Raw genomic sequence first — 16716 nt, forward strand, 5'->3', positions numbered from 1 at the left:
ATGGGACAAGATTTTAAAACACCATATAACATCATTTACAGCATAACATGTTGAATTACAGCAACCCAAGCAGAATGTAACATGGAATCTTAAGATATTATTATTATATTCGTTGTTAAATGTTCTTCTTGATAAGTGTCACAGGCAGGCCTTTACAAAAAACAAAACAAACCCCCCCCAAAAAAATATAGAATACTACTTGACAAAAGGGCACTTTGGACATCAAGGGGCATCAAGGGTGCTTGGGCACCCTCAACCCTCCCTCTGCATGTGCCTGCAAAAGAGTGATTCTGTTTTCTGTTTTATTTATGTTTTTCCGTGAAAGTAGAGTGAATATGGAGGTTTTGTTAGGAATAGGAAGCCCTCTGAAAAATTTATGCTTCTTGATGAATATTTAACATATCTGTTGACTTTACAAAATTCAGATTCTAACCCTGAAGTATCTCCATATGTACATTCCTTCTCCTTTATGTCTATACAGCGTTGTGCACTCCTACATGTGCATGATAATGCCAAATGCATTACATTGGACATCATTTCTTGAATTCACTGCAGCTCAGAGTAAATCAAATAGCATTATTAAGCAGTGTCTTAACATTTGAGGGGTAAAACAATATGACAGTTCTCTCTCTCCTCTCTCATCAATAATGATCTATTCTGTCACTCATGTGTTAAGACACTATCAATCAAAGTAGGTGGTGCAGGAGGGCACATGAGGGTGCCAAGGAATCAGTTCAATTTTCTGACTGATGCCCAGTACATCCAGAATTTTTGCATTGATTTGACCTTGATAGACGTTTAGAGCCAGATCGTACAACCACCCCTCCTTCCTGAATGTGCTTCCTCTATTCAGTCAACGTGCTCCTTTTAAAGTCCAGGGATGCTATGGAAGGATCTCGGGTCTCTCTCTCTCTCCCCCCCCCACTGCCTGCCACAATTCTTAGAGGCAAAGAGCAGCTGTACCAAAGATTATGATGCACATGCAGTGACAGACTCCACTGTCCTGCTATTTTTTAAATGTCAAGTGTACAGATATAACCATCGGGGGCACTGAGTGCACAAGAGCACATTTTTAGAAATCGGATAAAAGACAACTTCCTGGGGACTTTCCGATGGCATGTGATGCAGGTGTAATCATAGCAAGAGTATAAAGTTTTTTATGGCACTACTGGTTCACCAGCAAGCTAAGAGTTCTAAAGCTGTTGTCAATAATAATAATAGAAAAGGCCTTAGTAGATTTATTACAGGTAAAATTAATATTTTATAAATTTTGTTAATTTATTGTCCCAGAGGCACTTTTAGACTTCCTGTGTGAAATTGAACTTAAGGAGGATGGTATTTAAATGCATGTTCTCCTTAAAAAAGACAGGAAAAGGCTTCATGGTTTGTTTTCTCTACCTTGCTGATGTACAGCACCAAGAAGTTTAGGTTTTGAATACACCTGTCTGCAGTGTACAATCAGAGTTTGAAAAGAAGCAGCTCTCGATGCGTATATCCACCTGTGTAACCTGATGTAGTTTGCATCAGACCCATTTTTACTTGCTTTCTTACTTAGGTACACGACATTTTTGTAAATATGTTCTTTCCATTTATGTTGCATGGATAGATTAGTGTAAAAAGGAATCAATACAATGATATAAATCTTAATGGCTTCTGTTCGCTGGAGCTTTAAACAAGCAATATTTATTCTGCAGTGCTTGGTGTGCAGAGGGATCTAACATAAATTTTGCTTCCAGGTGGGAAATCTTGGTCTCCTCTTCATGCTGCTCTTCTTCATCTACGCTGCACTGGGAGTGGAGCTTTTTGGCAAACTGGGTAAGTCACTTTATTGGCAGAAAACACTTACCTTGCGAGGCAGATGGATTCGTGAGATCATGACATCATGAGAGAACACGAGAATCCATCTTGTCAGGCTTCAAGTTATGCGCTTGTGTCCAAACCGCCAGTGTATTGGACCAATCAGCGTCCCTATGAGGATTCTCGCGTGATCGAATCCAGCTGCCTTGCAAGATAAGACGGTGATAGACAGATGGTTCGTCCAATCACCTGCGAAGTATTTTTTGAAAGCGCCTGCCTTTTTTTCCAAACAGTTTCCAAAGGCGACTTCTCAGATGGTTCTTTGTAACAAACCATCTGGCGCGTCAGGTTAAGGAAACACACGCTCTACAAGCCACAACGGAAAATGTTTTTGAATCCACTCGTTACTACAACAGTCACGACTTACAGCACAATTCCCCGTCTGAACCGTCTCTGTAGAATCCTCCTTCTCTACCCCCATCTGTCTCTCTCTCTCTCTCCACCACTCTCATATCAGAGGGCTTGTTTCTAACAGGGAAAGATCACATTTGCATGATCACATTTATTTACATATTGCCTCCTCAATAGGCCAGCTCCATCCAATTCATTTTCTCCAAGAGCACGACAATATGCGAGAGAAGAGGATTAGCAAAATGCATCGTCGGGGGGGGGAAATGAAAACAACTTGGTGATGAAGAGGTTGCGTTCTGTGAAATGTTATTATGCTTCTGCTCTACACATTGAGAAAATGAAAGAGTGTCTTGTTTTCTGTTTTGTTTTTTTAATAAAGTAAAAATCCCTCCATTTTTTGCTCTGATTTTTGCTTTTATGAAGCTGCTGACAAATGCTTTTGGATGTGCTGAACATCTTCCTCTGTTTCATGGCTTACATTAGCTGAATGAGTGAAATATATTCTGGTACAGGCTTGTGGAGAAGTTTGTTGGTATTGTGGTACAGCTTGGTGAGGATCGGGAAACATTACTAGTGCTTTGCATCCAAAGTTACTTTTCCCCACTTACAAACCTAATCATCACTGCAGGTTATTTCTGAGCCACAGTAGTTTCTCCAGCTGTATGTGTGGTATATGTGTCATGAAGCGTTTTCAATGAAGAAGCGTCACTTTTTTTCCATCGGCGGGCTTATGTCTGTGATTCTGTGTATATGACAGAGAATATAGAGCAAGCAGCTATAAAGAAGTAAAGGCCTCCTCTGGTATGAGCTTTGCGGTGGGTTGACCGTTAGGAAAGTAAGTTGTTGGGAGTAGATGAAGAGAAAGGAAAAATGCTGCACTAAAGAGACAGAATGTGTACAAAAGGAGATGATGGTGCAGGACAAAGCATAATGTGTTGTGTTGATGTGTCAGGGTTAAGATAATAAACGTCACTTTTTAGAATATTAGGATAGTCATGGATTGTTCAAGTGTAGAGTATAAAAATCTCTGTATCTAGTTTACTCAGAGGAAATACTCTGAGGACATACATTTGACTATTTAAGGATATGTTTACTTATTGTAAGCTGTAATTGTTGCAGGTTGGGTTTCCACAATTTGTCAACTCAGTGTGAGCACTACAGTATTGTCATAATATTCTGTTCTGCCTCCACCCCCCACAAAGTTCTAAAAATCTGAGAAAAAAACTCTGAATTATTTCTACACCTCAGAGATCCTCTCACTGCACCACCAATAACGGGCTTAATTGGCTTGTGAAATCGCTCTGTCCTCAGAAAGGAACAAGACTGTGTAAGATCTGTAATTCCTTCAGGAGACCTCTGGGAGTCTTAACTCTCAGAAGGATAAGCAGACAAGAGAAGGTCATAAGCAATTGAGATATGAAAGGGGCTGGAGCAGGCTTTGAATGTTTATACTCCCATTTTTGGATTGAAGCTGCCATCCCAATAGCAGGTATTTTGAGCACAGCTGATATTGAATATATTCAGCTTGTGTCTGGATCTAAATCAAGTTAGTCTATTGAAACTTAATGCCCAGATTAATCCTTGTATCCACTCCCATCCGCTTGCCACAGTGCCATGACTCAGACCTGGGGAGAAGAAGCTCTTTATGCCTGTTGTGCATTTTTCGATTTACAATCAATTACTTTATACCCCCAAATTCCACACTGGTTTTACTTTGTGTCATCTAGTTTCTTTTTTCTCTGTGTCACTATTATTGTTCCATGTCTTACTGATATGTCTACCATTTCTTTGTGACATAAGCACTACATGAATAATGTGTGATTCCATTTACCATTATTATGGAAAATGGTATTGTGGTATTATTATTCAGTTCCATTGTGCCAAACACTGGCATTGTGAAAACTTAGAATAAGAAACAAGGTACACACTGTAGAATACTCCAAGGACGTTTGCGGCTGTGGTGACCTGGGGTTGAAAATAGAGTAAGATATCTTCTGGTGCCTGTTCTGATTCTGTAAACAGGCTCCTGAGGGCTTGCTGTCAAATTAACCCTGAGACTGATAGAGACTTTCTTCCAGACGACACCTATTCTGTTCTCCTCTCCTCTGTCATGTCCGTAGGGACATACTGCTTTGTGTGTTCAGTGCTTGCACAGTACTATAGCATCAGGACTTTCTGTCTGGTACACTGACTCTAAAATGATTGTTTATGCTCAGAGTTATCCCTGTTGCTTTTTTCTTTTACCAACATGTCTACAGTATAGTGCAATTAATTTCTGTCTCTGTTTGTGTGTTGATTAGAGTGTAACGATGACAACCCGTGTGAGGGTCTGAGTCGTCATGCAACCTTTGAGAATTTTGGGATGGCCTTCCTCACACTGTTTCGAGTGTCCACTGGAGACAACTGGAATGGGATTATGAAAGTATGAACACACACACACACGGACACACACACATAAATTATGAATAGAGTATCTCATAACCATAGAGAAAACACTGACCTCCAAAACCAAATATGGAATAATAAAGTGACTTAGAGCTGAGCAATGTTAACACTTTCACATCTTGATTTTTACTTCACAAAAAAATGCAGTAAGTGATGTAAATGTCCATAACTTACAGAAAAAATAGTAAATAAAATAAATATAAATGATAAATAGGCCATCACCTTACATTTATTCATTTAGCAGACACTATTGTCCAAACTGATGTACAAATGAGGTACAATCCAAGCCACAGTAAATCAACGAGAAGCCTGTTAGAGAAACTTTAAATCTTGAATTGTATGTTAAGGTTTTACAAGTTTAAAATGCAATTTTTCCAAATTTCTGCATTCTTATAAAAGTTTGTTAATGTACACACCTCACTACTCACTCACTTACATTTAGCAGGCTGTTACTTCTCTACAAGGGGCAGCTGTCCACTTTTGTCTGGCCAGTTCCACACATGCCAACCAGAACAACATAAAGTAAAGTAAAGTCAGTTACAGCAGCAGTAGTTCAGTCCTGCATAAGTGGACATGTTGCCCACAGGCAAGGAAAATGATTTTAATACAGGTCTGAAAACTACTGTGGTTCTGCTGCTCTACATCAGTCACACTGTCTGTCCTTGTTTCTCCTTAAATTATTCAAAATTTCTAATTTTCTGCACTTCTAAATCAGGCCCCATCTCAAATTACCATGGTTACTTGCATTCAAAGTTTTTGTAATAGGGCCCCTGGCCTGCTGGAGAGACAAATTGTTCTATTGTGTATATACAGCTGTAATAACCAGTGAGGCTCTTTGCACTCTCTCTAGTTTTCTTGTTCCCTTTATCTCCTTATTTCTTTCTCAATCTTTTTCTGTATCTCTTCAGGACACGTTACGGGAGTGTCGTCCAGAAGACCGCCACTGTCTCACCTACCTGCCGTTGGTCTCTCCAATTTACTTTGTCACCTTTGTGCTCATGGCACAGTTTGTGCTGGTCAATGTGGTGGTGGCTGTACTGATGAAACACCTGGAGGAAAGCAACAAGGTAACTAGAAAGACCAAGAAAGTGCACAAATGCAGATGTATTTAGACACATCTGGTAAATGTGTACACATGAACAAAGACTGTATGTACACAGTCAAAGGTGTAAAGACATATAAGTTTGATGTATTCCAATTTTTTGATGTAGTGGCCACAGTCTCATTACAGTTTTTGACCATTTGGACTTAAATAGGTGCTCTTTAATGGATATTAACATTTACTGTAAAATTCCATCACTAAACCAAAGTACATCTACTTCCACAGGAGGCCAAAGAGGATGCAGAAATGGATGCAGAGATCGCCATGGAAATGGCTCTTGAAAGGCAACGCAGATTAAGCACAAACTCCAACAACAGCTCAGTGGGAGGGACCTATGTTGGGCCTTGCCCACATTCACCTGGACAGGTAGGGGACATTACCTCACCCATTAGTCAGAGTTGGTCAAGAAACCTGACTAAACCTGAGACTACATTGGAAATGTTATTAGGCTGGAATGGAATAAAGTAGCACTGGATATACTGTATGAGGTGCTTGTTCATAAATCAGTATACAGGTCCAGTCAAAGGTTTGTTGGACACCCTTTCTCATTCAAGGGAATGGAAAGGCATGTCAAAACTTTTGACTGGTACTGTATGTTGCAGTAGATAGTCTTGTAGACTAAAACAGATGTAAGCAGTAGTCAGTGTTTAAAGCTGTGTGGTCTCTGTCTCCCCCTGGAGGAGGAAGAGGTGCAGTATGGCGACCAGGACCTGCTGTCATCAAGGAAGATGTCTGTATCCAGGATGCACTCTCTGCCCAACGACAGCTACATGTTTCGACCTGTACGGCCCGCCAGCGCCCCCTACCCTTTGGAGGAGGTGGATATCAGCCCCCAGGACCAGCATTCAGGTGAATTGTCTGTTCAGGGTTTAACTGTTAGACATGAGATCAGGATCTTTTTGTATATATATATATATATATCTAACACACAACATTGCTAATAATGTTCAATGAACCTAACATGGACTAAAATTTTTCCACATGCATGTTTCTGTCTTATATAATGATTAATACTATGATTTAAATTAAATCAAGGAGTAAAGTGTCAACTTTGTAATAACACGTGGTTTGTAATTATATAGTCTTGCTGAAATAGCTTGTAGATTTATGCTAGTTAAGTACATTTTAAGTTTCAAAACCTTGTGTTCCTCAGTATTTCTATCTATCTAACTATCTGTCAGACCAATGTGTGTTAAGATATCAGTGGTTTTCAGTCTACTAAAGCCTCATTTCATAATTTGTGGAGTATTCCAAATGCGATAACAAACTTTCATTTCTCTGTGATCTAAAATTACAGCACATTTTATAAGGGATACAGAAATACGTTGCTGGTAACACACAATAACCAAGACATGAAACAGTGACAAAATGGAGTGACAAATATGAAAATGGCATTGCAAGTTGCATGCAAGTCCACAAAGTCCTCTTAAGGACAGTAGTTGTGTAAATCAGAGTGCAGGGCACAAAACACAGTTAAGTGCTCTGAGTATATATAAATAAGCTTGTTGCTGATTTGTTTGGAATGTTCCTTTGTCTTCATGATGCAGTTGATGTAGAGATTAACTAATCAGCATTTCTTCCCTCCAGATAATTGTGTGTGTTCAACCTAAAATCACTTGTCACCTTAATGACATACATATGATCTCACTCTAACATGATTGTATGTGCCTCTTAAGATGCACATCACAATCATATTACATGACATCATTTGTGCCTTTTTCTCCACTTCCAGCTCAGATCTTTAAACAGACTAAGTAGACACATAATGAACCTGCTGAGCACATTAATCTAAGCACTGACAAGCACTGTTTTATCTGCAGTCAGATTCTAATGGCATGTTGTGGCCAGGCTGTGGACAGGCCCAGCTCTGTCCCAAGGTACTGACTGCAGTGGATGAGCTGACACATGTGAATCTCTGCAACATTCACACCAGCTCATCTGCTCAGCTGTGGAATGGCTGATTACTCAACTAGTTAACTTCAGGACCAAGCTGCAAAGGCAGAAACCAGTAAAAAAGTCATCATCACAGCTGTGGTGTTTTGTCTAATGAGATTAAAACCAGTAATAAGTGGCTTTACAGCTTGGACTGAAATTACTAACTCAAAATGAACTTGATCTAACTCTGATGCTGCTGCATTGTTTTTAACATGTCTTAGTTTTTATTACATCTGAACTCACAGGTTTACTGGATCTGTGTGTGCAGAATGCCTGAGACCCTGGTTACACAGTCTCACAGCAGTTATTGAACACTTCCTCCTCTTCTCTGTGCAGTCACATTTATATTTAGAGTTGTACACTTTGGACTTGATCACCCAGGACACATTACAGTGCTATATGTTATCAAGACCTTAAAGGACAGGTTCACAATTTTTCAAATCTATCTTAAAACAATAGTCAGGTGCCCAAATGAACATTGACACATTTGTCTTGCTGTAATCATTCCTCCTGTTCATACTGGCCATTAAGAGATCCCCTCCAAATGCGTTTACAACAGAAATGATGGTGGACAACATCCACAGCTAATTGAAGCTAATATGAGGCTTCAGCCATCCAAATCAGTCAAATCAAGTCAGTATCTTTCAAAGTTACTGTCTTTTTAGGACCGAAGTCCCTCTTTTTGTTACAATCCTTCCACTGTAGCTGAACAGGAAAACACTTTCTATTGAAAAAAAGGAGGGGGGGGGTTTATCTTTACTAAAAAGACTAATTTTAGAAGATGTCCAATTTATTTGGCTAACTCAGACAGCTGACACAGTTAAATACATTTTTGCTCAAAACAGGTACTGTGGATTTGATCCCCCATCACTTACATTGTAAGCACATTTTGAGCAGATCTTCTAATGGTCAGTATGAACAGGAGGAATGATTATAGCGAGCAAAACCTCTTTCAATGTTCATATGGACATCTGGTTATTGTTTTAAGACATACTTGAAAAATTGTGTACCTATCCTTTAATATTCCCTGGTATAAAACTGTTGATGTAACCAGGATCTAATGCATAATATCACATACAGCAAACCAGTCTTATGCTGTATGACTCCCTGACTCCCTATCCCTGACATTCAGCTCAGGGCTGCTACTTATAGGGATGCACCAATCCAACATTTTCTCCACTGATAGCAAGTCTGATACCTTAACTACTGACACCAAACACCAATCTTTTTCTCCACATAAAATGTTATAATCACACTGACAAAGAATGTATTTAATGTGGATCAGTCACATGGCTGATACCTGAAAAGTATTGCATTGGTGCATCCCTTCTACTTTACAGATAACATTTCTGTTTTGATGAACAACCTAAAGTTGATACTAATGGTTTTCCATTCAGGAAACACTTTATTTTGATAGTGTATTTAAAGAAAATCCAAATAGAATGTTTAATTAAAACATTCTTCTCGTTGCTCCGATCCAAATATTCTCTCAAGATGAAGTGTTTCCAAAATTACATTTTCATAACGATTGCTCAAATGTAATGAATTCTGATTATCCCAAAGTAATAGCCGTTTGTTTGTATTTCCCAAATATGCATGTGTTTCCTGCAACGACGCATGTGTTTGTATGGAGAGTGTGTACATGTGATGCTGAGTGCTTTTATTACTTGTGTGATTCAAAACCTTGATACATCTGCACCTTCAGGCTCAGTGACATCAGTCCACTCCCAGCCATGTGAGAGTCGCGCTCTACTGAAGGTACCAGACGCCTCCCCCGTTCGCCCTCGGCCACCTCCCTCCCTCACCCTGTCCTGCATCGCCCCGCCCACGCCTGGCCACTCCCCACGGGCCCTCCGCAGACAGGTGAGAACTGACAACAAACACATGCACAATATTACTAAGTTAACATTCATTTATGTCAGATTTATTGACAGTATGATTGATGATGGTGTGTGTTTTTCTGCGTTGCAGGTGGCAGTTAAAGTAGATTCTGTGGAGTCGCAGGGTTGTGAGCAACAAGAAAGGCCCACCCCTGTCCATCTGCCTCCCTGCTCCCCTTCTCCACTTTCTCCTCTCTCCGCCTCCCCATCTCCCCTGCCTCCTCCTCCTCCCTCCTCGCCCTCAGCCCTCTCTCTCCCACCCTGTTCCCCTTCTGCCTTCCCACTCCCTCCCCCCTCCCCCTCTCTCCTCCCTCCTCTACTCTCTTCACCGTCTCCCCTCCCTCCTCCGCCATCTTCCCCCACGCTTCTTCTCCCTCCACCTCCCTCTCCGCGTCTTCCCTTGCGCCCTGCCAGCCTTCGGAGACCTAGACCCCCCTCTGCTGCCTCCTTCTGTGACCCGGCGGACGAGGAAGTGTATCACATCACCAGCTCGGCCCAGCACAGGTGGAGAGATGAGGAGGAAGGTGGGCAGGAGAGCAGAGGGAAGACCTGTCGGAGCCACTCCCTCTCCCCTTACACCTCCCCGTACTCTCTCGACTACTCCACCTCCTCCCCTCCTCCTCCGCCGCTGCCACCTTCCTCCTCAAGGAGCGCGCTCAGTCTGCTTGGGGCAGGGTTGAAGGACCGTGATTTTCGGAAGGGCTTTAGCGTCGATACCCAGGGCTTCCTGGACAAGCCGTCATCATTGTCTGCTGGTTACCCTGATGACCAGCGGCGCCACTCCATCGAGGTCTGCCTCCCACAGGCTGTCATCACCGGTGACAACCAACACTTTATAGAGGGGATCCAGCGGTCAGAAAAGAGTGCTCAGGCTTTTCCCGTGAGGGTGCAGTCAGTCGGGGGCGGTCACAGAAAGAAGAAGATGAGCCCTCCCTGTATTTCCATTCACCCGCCCTCAGAGAGGGAACACCGACAAATGGCCTCACCCCCAAAACTGGCTGACTGCAGCATGATGCTGAGACGCAGGACACCGTCCTATGACTTGACCCCGCACACACAGTCAAACACGCACACTCAAGACGTCTCGGCAGACACACAGATGCGCGCACAGATGCACTCCCCGATGCACAGAGCGCTCACACCTATCCATGTACCACTGCAAGCACACTCACCAACACACACACTGACACCCTCGCGGGCGTCTACACCAACGCACACTCAGCCACACACTCCACCTCACGCATCCACACCTACACACCCGCACATTCCGATCAGCCCGAACATCTTTATCCAGCCTCATGCACCTCTTGTCCCAACCACTATGCCTTTCTCACAGACACAGTCCCTCTCCCCCGCTGCAAGGCACTCCTCTCTCACGGGGGACTACATCCCCCTCCCCCAATTCACCTTTGACCAACCACAGTCCAGATATCTGTCGGACACTGATACAGCCACTTGCTCTTCCCCTTTTGACAACAGACTGGGAAGCGGTACTGGATTCAGCGCAAAGAATCGGAGGACCGCCCAATGAACATCAAGCATCGCCTTCAGGAAGTGAATTAAGTGGTCCAAAATCTCTGAAGCTGGAGTACAGACTGACCTCAGCGGAGATTGGTGCTGGGGAGAGAATGAGAGAAAGAAGAGTTTACTGAGAGAGGGATTGTTTTGTTCTGGTTTTAATGAATATTGAAAAGACATTGGTTACTCTCTCCAGAGAGACACTGGTACAGTCCTGTCCTAGAATAACAGACACTGGATCCATTTTCCTAAATCCAGCGACACCAGATCCACTGAGGCTGTACCAGTCAAACAGTACCCACTGTACATGGTGTGTTTGAGACTAATACTGATAACACACCAGGACTAAAGCCACCTAACTCCGTAGCCAAAGTTTTTTTGACACACTGTCCCCACCCATGCGAGCCAATCAGGAAGCAGCGTCTGGCTGATAACCTCTTAACCTTAACAGGAAGTGGTTTGTGAAATGCGAGCGTGGGGGGGAATCGTGGGATATGCAACTTCAGGTTTTCTACAGAAGTTCTGCTTGCCCCTCCTCTGCTCCTCGATCACATTGATCAGAGCAGAACTGTGTGTGTGTGAGTGAGTGAGCGTGTGTGCGTTTTCCTATGTGTGAGTATTGTCAAATCTGTTGTCATGGAAGTCGGCCATGTTATTCTTACGCCTGCAACGACAGAGAGGGGGAGCAGGGCAGAGCTGTAGTGTATGTTTATCTGTGTATCTGTGCAGTGTAAATAAAGGAAAATACTGTATTTGGTGAGATTAAAAATAGCTCTATCCATATGCACATATTTTTATAGAGATCTAAAAATGTTTTTTGCACACAAATTTGAATTTCAAGTTGCTTGTTTTTCCTCCGTTGTCCTCTTGTGAATGTACGTTTCTTTTCAAAACCGAGAGAGAAAATGAAGGAGATCGACTCTCTTTGGAACAGGCTAGCTGAGGTTGAGGACTGGGATTTTATTTTTCTATTTTGAAAAAAAAAGAGAAAGAAGAGGAACAGGGGTGTGATGTGTTTCTGTAGCTTTGTCTCAGATTTCTATGTATTTGGTGTCTCAGTAACAGTCTCAAGAAGTGGGCTCAGTGATGCAAGAGAAGTGCAGACAGTACAGTTTATGATTTGTTTAAATTTGTTCGGACAAACCTGTTGAGACAACTGGCTAAACCTAAATTTGGCCATTATTCCAAAATAATCAAAAATTGATTTTTTTCTTTTTCAATTTTATGGAATACAGAAAAAAACATTTCTTTATTTGTCAAGATAAATAATAAAATAACAACTTGCAGGCAGCTGAATATCTCTGAGGGCTGCTGGCTGTAGAAAAAACATGAACAACATGAACTGAATTCAATATTATCCACAAGGAAAAAAATGTCACATGGCATCACTGAGCCTCCCTTCTACAGCTGTTTTCAAGCTGGATCAGTTATGACACCACTTAGTGTGTCTGTACATCTTAAGAGAACCAAACTAACTAACTTACTAAATATGTGTAGCCAGAGTGCAATAATAATATATACTTGTGGAAAATATAGTACCATCCACACTACATAAAACAGCCACACTCTTGTGTTCGTACATACTGTAGAACTGCTATATATGATATAAACCCATTTTTATATGATGATAGAGAGTATTTCTATCTCTAGTGTTCATGCTACTATAGGTACTTGCCCCCCCCTCCCTCCCCTGCGCGTGGCGGCGGTGGCGGCGGTGGCGGCATGGGTGTGGCTGGCAGCAGAGTTAGGTACTGTAGATTTCTCTAAAAGCTCAGGCCCACCCACTGATGGTGTTACTGTAAGTAGAGGAGTTACATGCATTTCTGCTGAGGACTCAATAAGCCATTCATCACTCCTCAGTTTTTCTTATCCCCACCAACCCACCCTAACCTCGAACACATCGAATCAACACAGCATATTAATTACCTACATTTTCGTTATGGCAAATTAAACCACCCACAAATTAAATCATGTAACCCCTAAGGTGTGAATGACAAAGTAAGTGTTTTCCTTCCAGAGGCTGAATGATTTCTTAAAAAGCCATTCCTGTATTCTGGCACAGCACAATATGTATTTAATTCTATTTTGTGTACAGTCTGGTTTGGCACAGGTATGCAAGAAGCATGCTTATGAGCTACTTGCTACTGATTCCCCTTTCAAAGGCAGCTGGCTGGGACAGCGTCTTTATTTTTCTGATCAGCATATAACATGCACAAGTCATCAGTAATTTGAGCGAAAACCAAAGTGCTCTGATGCTGTACCATAGCACTATAGGCTCAGTATTTTATATTTGTGCAATGGAAAAAAAAATGTATATCTTGATAGGTAATGCCAACCTAATTTAGAATTATCTGTGATTGATTATCTGGGTGAAAAGATCAATAGGAGGTCATTAAAAAGTATCAAACCAGTTGGACAAAATGAAAGGCCTTGATTTTTACTAAAATGTCTCCATTTCTGTTTTCTTTTTTTTAATTTCACAGAGGATAACTTTGTTCATTTTTCAGATTCACAATTTTAAATCAAGCTAAAACTGACATTAAAAGGCTGTAAAAGTGAGCTCATACCTGCAGAGACCTTTGTAAACATGATGTTAGTGAAAAAAAAACAAAACACATTACCATAGATTATTATCATATTATCATTTCCCTTCCACACTATCATAAGCTTGTCTTGTCCCACGCAGTATGCATGTAGAAAATATGATATGAAATATGATGAGATGAAAAACAAAGGAAGGACAAGGAAGGAAAGAAATGAAACAAGATGTTGATGATGTCAACAGTTTGTATGTCAGCCTGATTTTGCTGCAGGTCAACACCTTTGACCTTTGTATACTGTACTATAGCGGAGCCTTCTGATTGATTATCATTCTTTGATGGAGCCACACTCATCATCTGTGAGTTCAGGTTTAAGTGAAGCAAAAAATAAAAGGCTAAGGTAGAAAAGGCAAACTGCAAAGATAGAATAAAAAGGCTCCTGGACAATGAAATCGCAAAAACATCGCTGCTGATCAACGCAGCTAGTTCATCTTTCGATAGCACTCTTCTTCCAGTTCTGACATACAGAAGCACATCTGATGTCGGATTCTGAGTTGTTCTCCTCCCTCCTGAACATGGCACAGTTGGTCATCATCCTGGTTTTCAAATCATTTTTATACAGTATGTGCTTGAACACACTGTTATTGTGCAACTGCTTTGTCCTGTTTCATGTCCCCTTCCTGCACAGATTGTCTGTGATGGCAGGTTTTAAGTAGTCTGAAGACAGCCTCTGTCTCACTCTTATTTGACTTAGTGCAGACACCCTCGATCTACAGCAGATTGCCATATTAGTCAACACAGTTTGGTAGAGTGACTGCATACTTGTTCTTACGATTTACAGATCTTTGGATCTCAGTATTTAAATCCTGTTTTTGAGGAAACGGTTTTGACTATTGCATGTTCTCATTTAAAAAAAAAAAAAAAGAAGTCTTTTGGGAGAGAATCATCTGGATGTTTTAGAGATTTTGATATTTGCATTTTCAGATGTTTCCATTTGTAGATTGATTACCTAATTGCACTGGGCTCTGATTAATTGGTATCTGATAAAAATACTGATTAAATGACCCTGTTCTTTATTGTCCAGTGCAATACTGGGTGGTTATTTGCTGTATGAGGACAGAGCTCCTCTTTATACAGTTTTATAGAGAGAAACGGAAACCTTGTTGGTTCTATTTTGTTCGGAACCAACGTTATTTAATGTTAAGGTGAACCTTTTTCACATTGACTTTTCCTCCTGATACTCTCAAACGTGGTAGAACTCTGGTGATGGTGAAATGAATTAACTGATGTATATTTTAAGTAGGAGTAGCTTCAGCCCTAATATTCTGTAAAGGACAAATCAGGATAGTAATAAGTTGTTTTATCTGGGTTGATATTGAGCTTATCCAGCCTCGTAGTGAAGCTGATCATGCTCCCGACATGACACAAGTGTTACCACATAACACCAAACACTCCAGAAAGTTCAAACTGTGATAGAACTTGAACTTTGATGAATCAGAAGCCTTGTGTTTTTTCTTTCTTTCTTTCTTTCTTTCTTTCTTTCTTTTTTTTTTTTTTATAACCTTTCAGCGATTGGCCCGGGCACCCCTCACCCCCAAACCCCCCCAAGCCTTATGAGGAGGGGAGGAGGTGTGTTCTGTCTGTCAGAAGAGAGCCAAAGTGTCTGCAATAATAAGCCCTCCATTATTTCCCGTAACAGAGGGAGAAGGGAGGGGACAGAGGAGGTGTTTAAAGGCTCGACACACAGTCGGACTCTCTACATTGTATCGTTGCTGATTATTGTGTGATGACCAACCGTTGTCCTGAAGGATGTTTCCCTGTCAATTAAAAAATACAAGATTTTTTATTCCTGACATGTGTTGTGTGCTTTATTTCTTTTGGTAATGGTTTTCATTTATCAATTAATGATTTATTCTAGCGAGTGCCTCCAAACAACACACATCTTCACTTTGTATCTTTTTTTTTCACACAACAATATATGAAAGTTAGTTGTTACAGCAATGAAAATGAAACTGAATGTTCAGAAATTAACAAAATAATAATAATATGATACAAGATGATGAGAGCGCTAAATATTAGAGATATCACGAAGCATTTCTGCATCCACACTGAGATGTTTGGATTGGCTGTTTGTGAAGAAGGTGACAGTGTAGACTTTGGGGGGTTATAGGTTTGGAAATGAAATATTATGTTTGAGTTAAGAAGGTAACAGAAGAGAAGAAGATATCCTGTACATATGAAGTGATGGTCAGCAAAGGACGAAATCCATCAAAGCAAGCATCAAGCAGAAATGAGAGGGGAGGGCTGATGGGTACAACTGAGAAGAGACATACTGTAACGTCCATGCATAAAAGTCACCTTACAAGAGCCAATGCATGACAAGTCATTTTGCAAAAACATTTTGCAAAACAACAAAGATCAACAAAAATTATACTTTTTGTACCATCCAATGTTATAAAAATGTGAAATCTAAAATTACAGTCAGCATGACATCATTAACTTTACTATGATTTGCACAACAGTAAATAATACGTTGTTTCTGATGACATTAAAGGAGGATTTAAGATATCAAATATGAAAGCAAGCAAATATATTTTTCAACTCAATTCAGTTTCTTTCTGCAAGTAAGTGCCAGGTGGCGATGTTTGATTGTCAAATAAAGTGTCTGAGAATTAGTGCTCTCACATGCAGCAGAAGAAATACACCTGCAGAGCAGATTGAACAGGCAAGAGAAAAAACCAGGGCATGGAAACTGTAAAGACATAAAAATACTTATTTCCATGTCTCTAAATGTGAGTATTCTGTTAAGGTTGTGTGAAATATGAAAAGACTGTATGTTTAGCCCCTCTACTCACATGATTTTGCTGCAGGACTGTGAATTCACTGTTAGAGTGTGTTCATGTCATGTAACACTAGATGGTGCTGCTGAATATGTTATAGTCGGTTAAACTGCAGCGGTAACCATTGGTGCGTAAGTGATCTGTGTGTGTGTGTGTGTGTGTGTGTGTGTGTCTTAGTATGTATGTGTGTTTGTTAGTGAAGCAATGTCAGTTGTAATATGTTCCTGTGAGAAGTAAAGGTCAAGATG

At 40.9% G+C, this 16716-nt stretch overlaps 1 protein-coding gene across 1 annotated transcript in view; it reads left to right on the forward strand.

Moving 5' to 3' along the window:
* The window catches only part of cacna1ha (calcium channel, voltage-dependent, T type, alpha 1H subunit a), a 62524-nt gene extending 47043 nt beyond the window's left edge, over positions 1–15481 (forward strand). Inside the window, exons 30-36 of the mRNA XM_067570151.1 lie at positions 1737–1815; positions 4509–4630; positions 5562–5720; positions 5981–6121; positions 6436–6604; positions 9396–9553; positions 9662–15481. Of these exons, the coding sequence (XP_067426252.1) occupies positions 1737–1815; positions 4509–4630; positions 5562–5720; positions 5981–6121; positions 6436–6604; positions 9396–9553; positions 9662–11101 (2268 nt within the window). The 3' untranslated portion in view covers positions 11102–15481. The remainder of the gene's footprint in view (positions 1–1736; positions 1816–4508; positions 4631–5561; positions 5721–5980; positions 6122–6435; positions 6605–9395; positions 9554–9661) is intronic.
* The last annotated feature ends 1235 nt before the right edge of the window (positions 15482–16716 follow it).

Source organism: Thunnus thynnus, chromosome 17 (genome assembly GCF_963924715.1).
Source record: "Thunnus thynnus chromosome 17, fThuThy2.1, whole genome shotgun sequence".
Taxonomy (NCBI): Eukaryota; Metazoa; Chordata; class Actinopteri; order Scombriformes; family Scombridae; genus Thunnus; species Thunnus thynnus.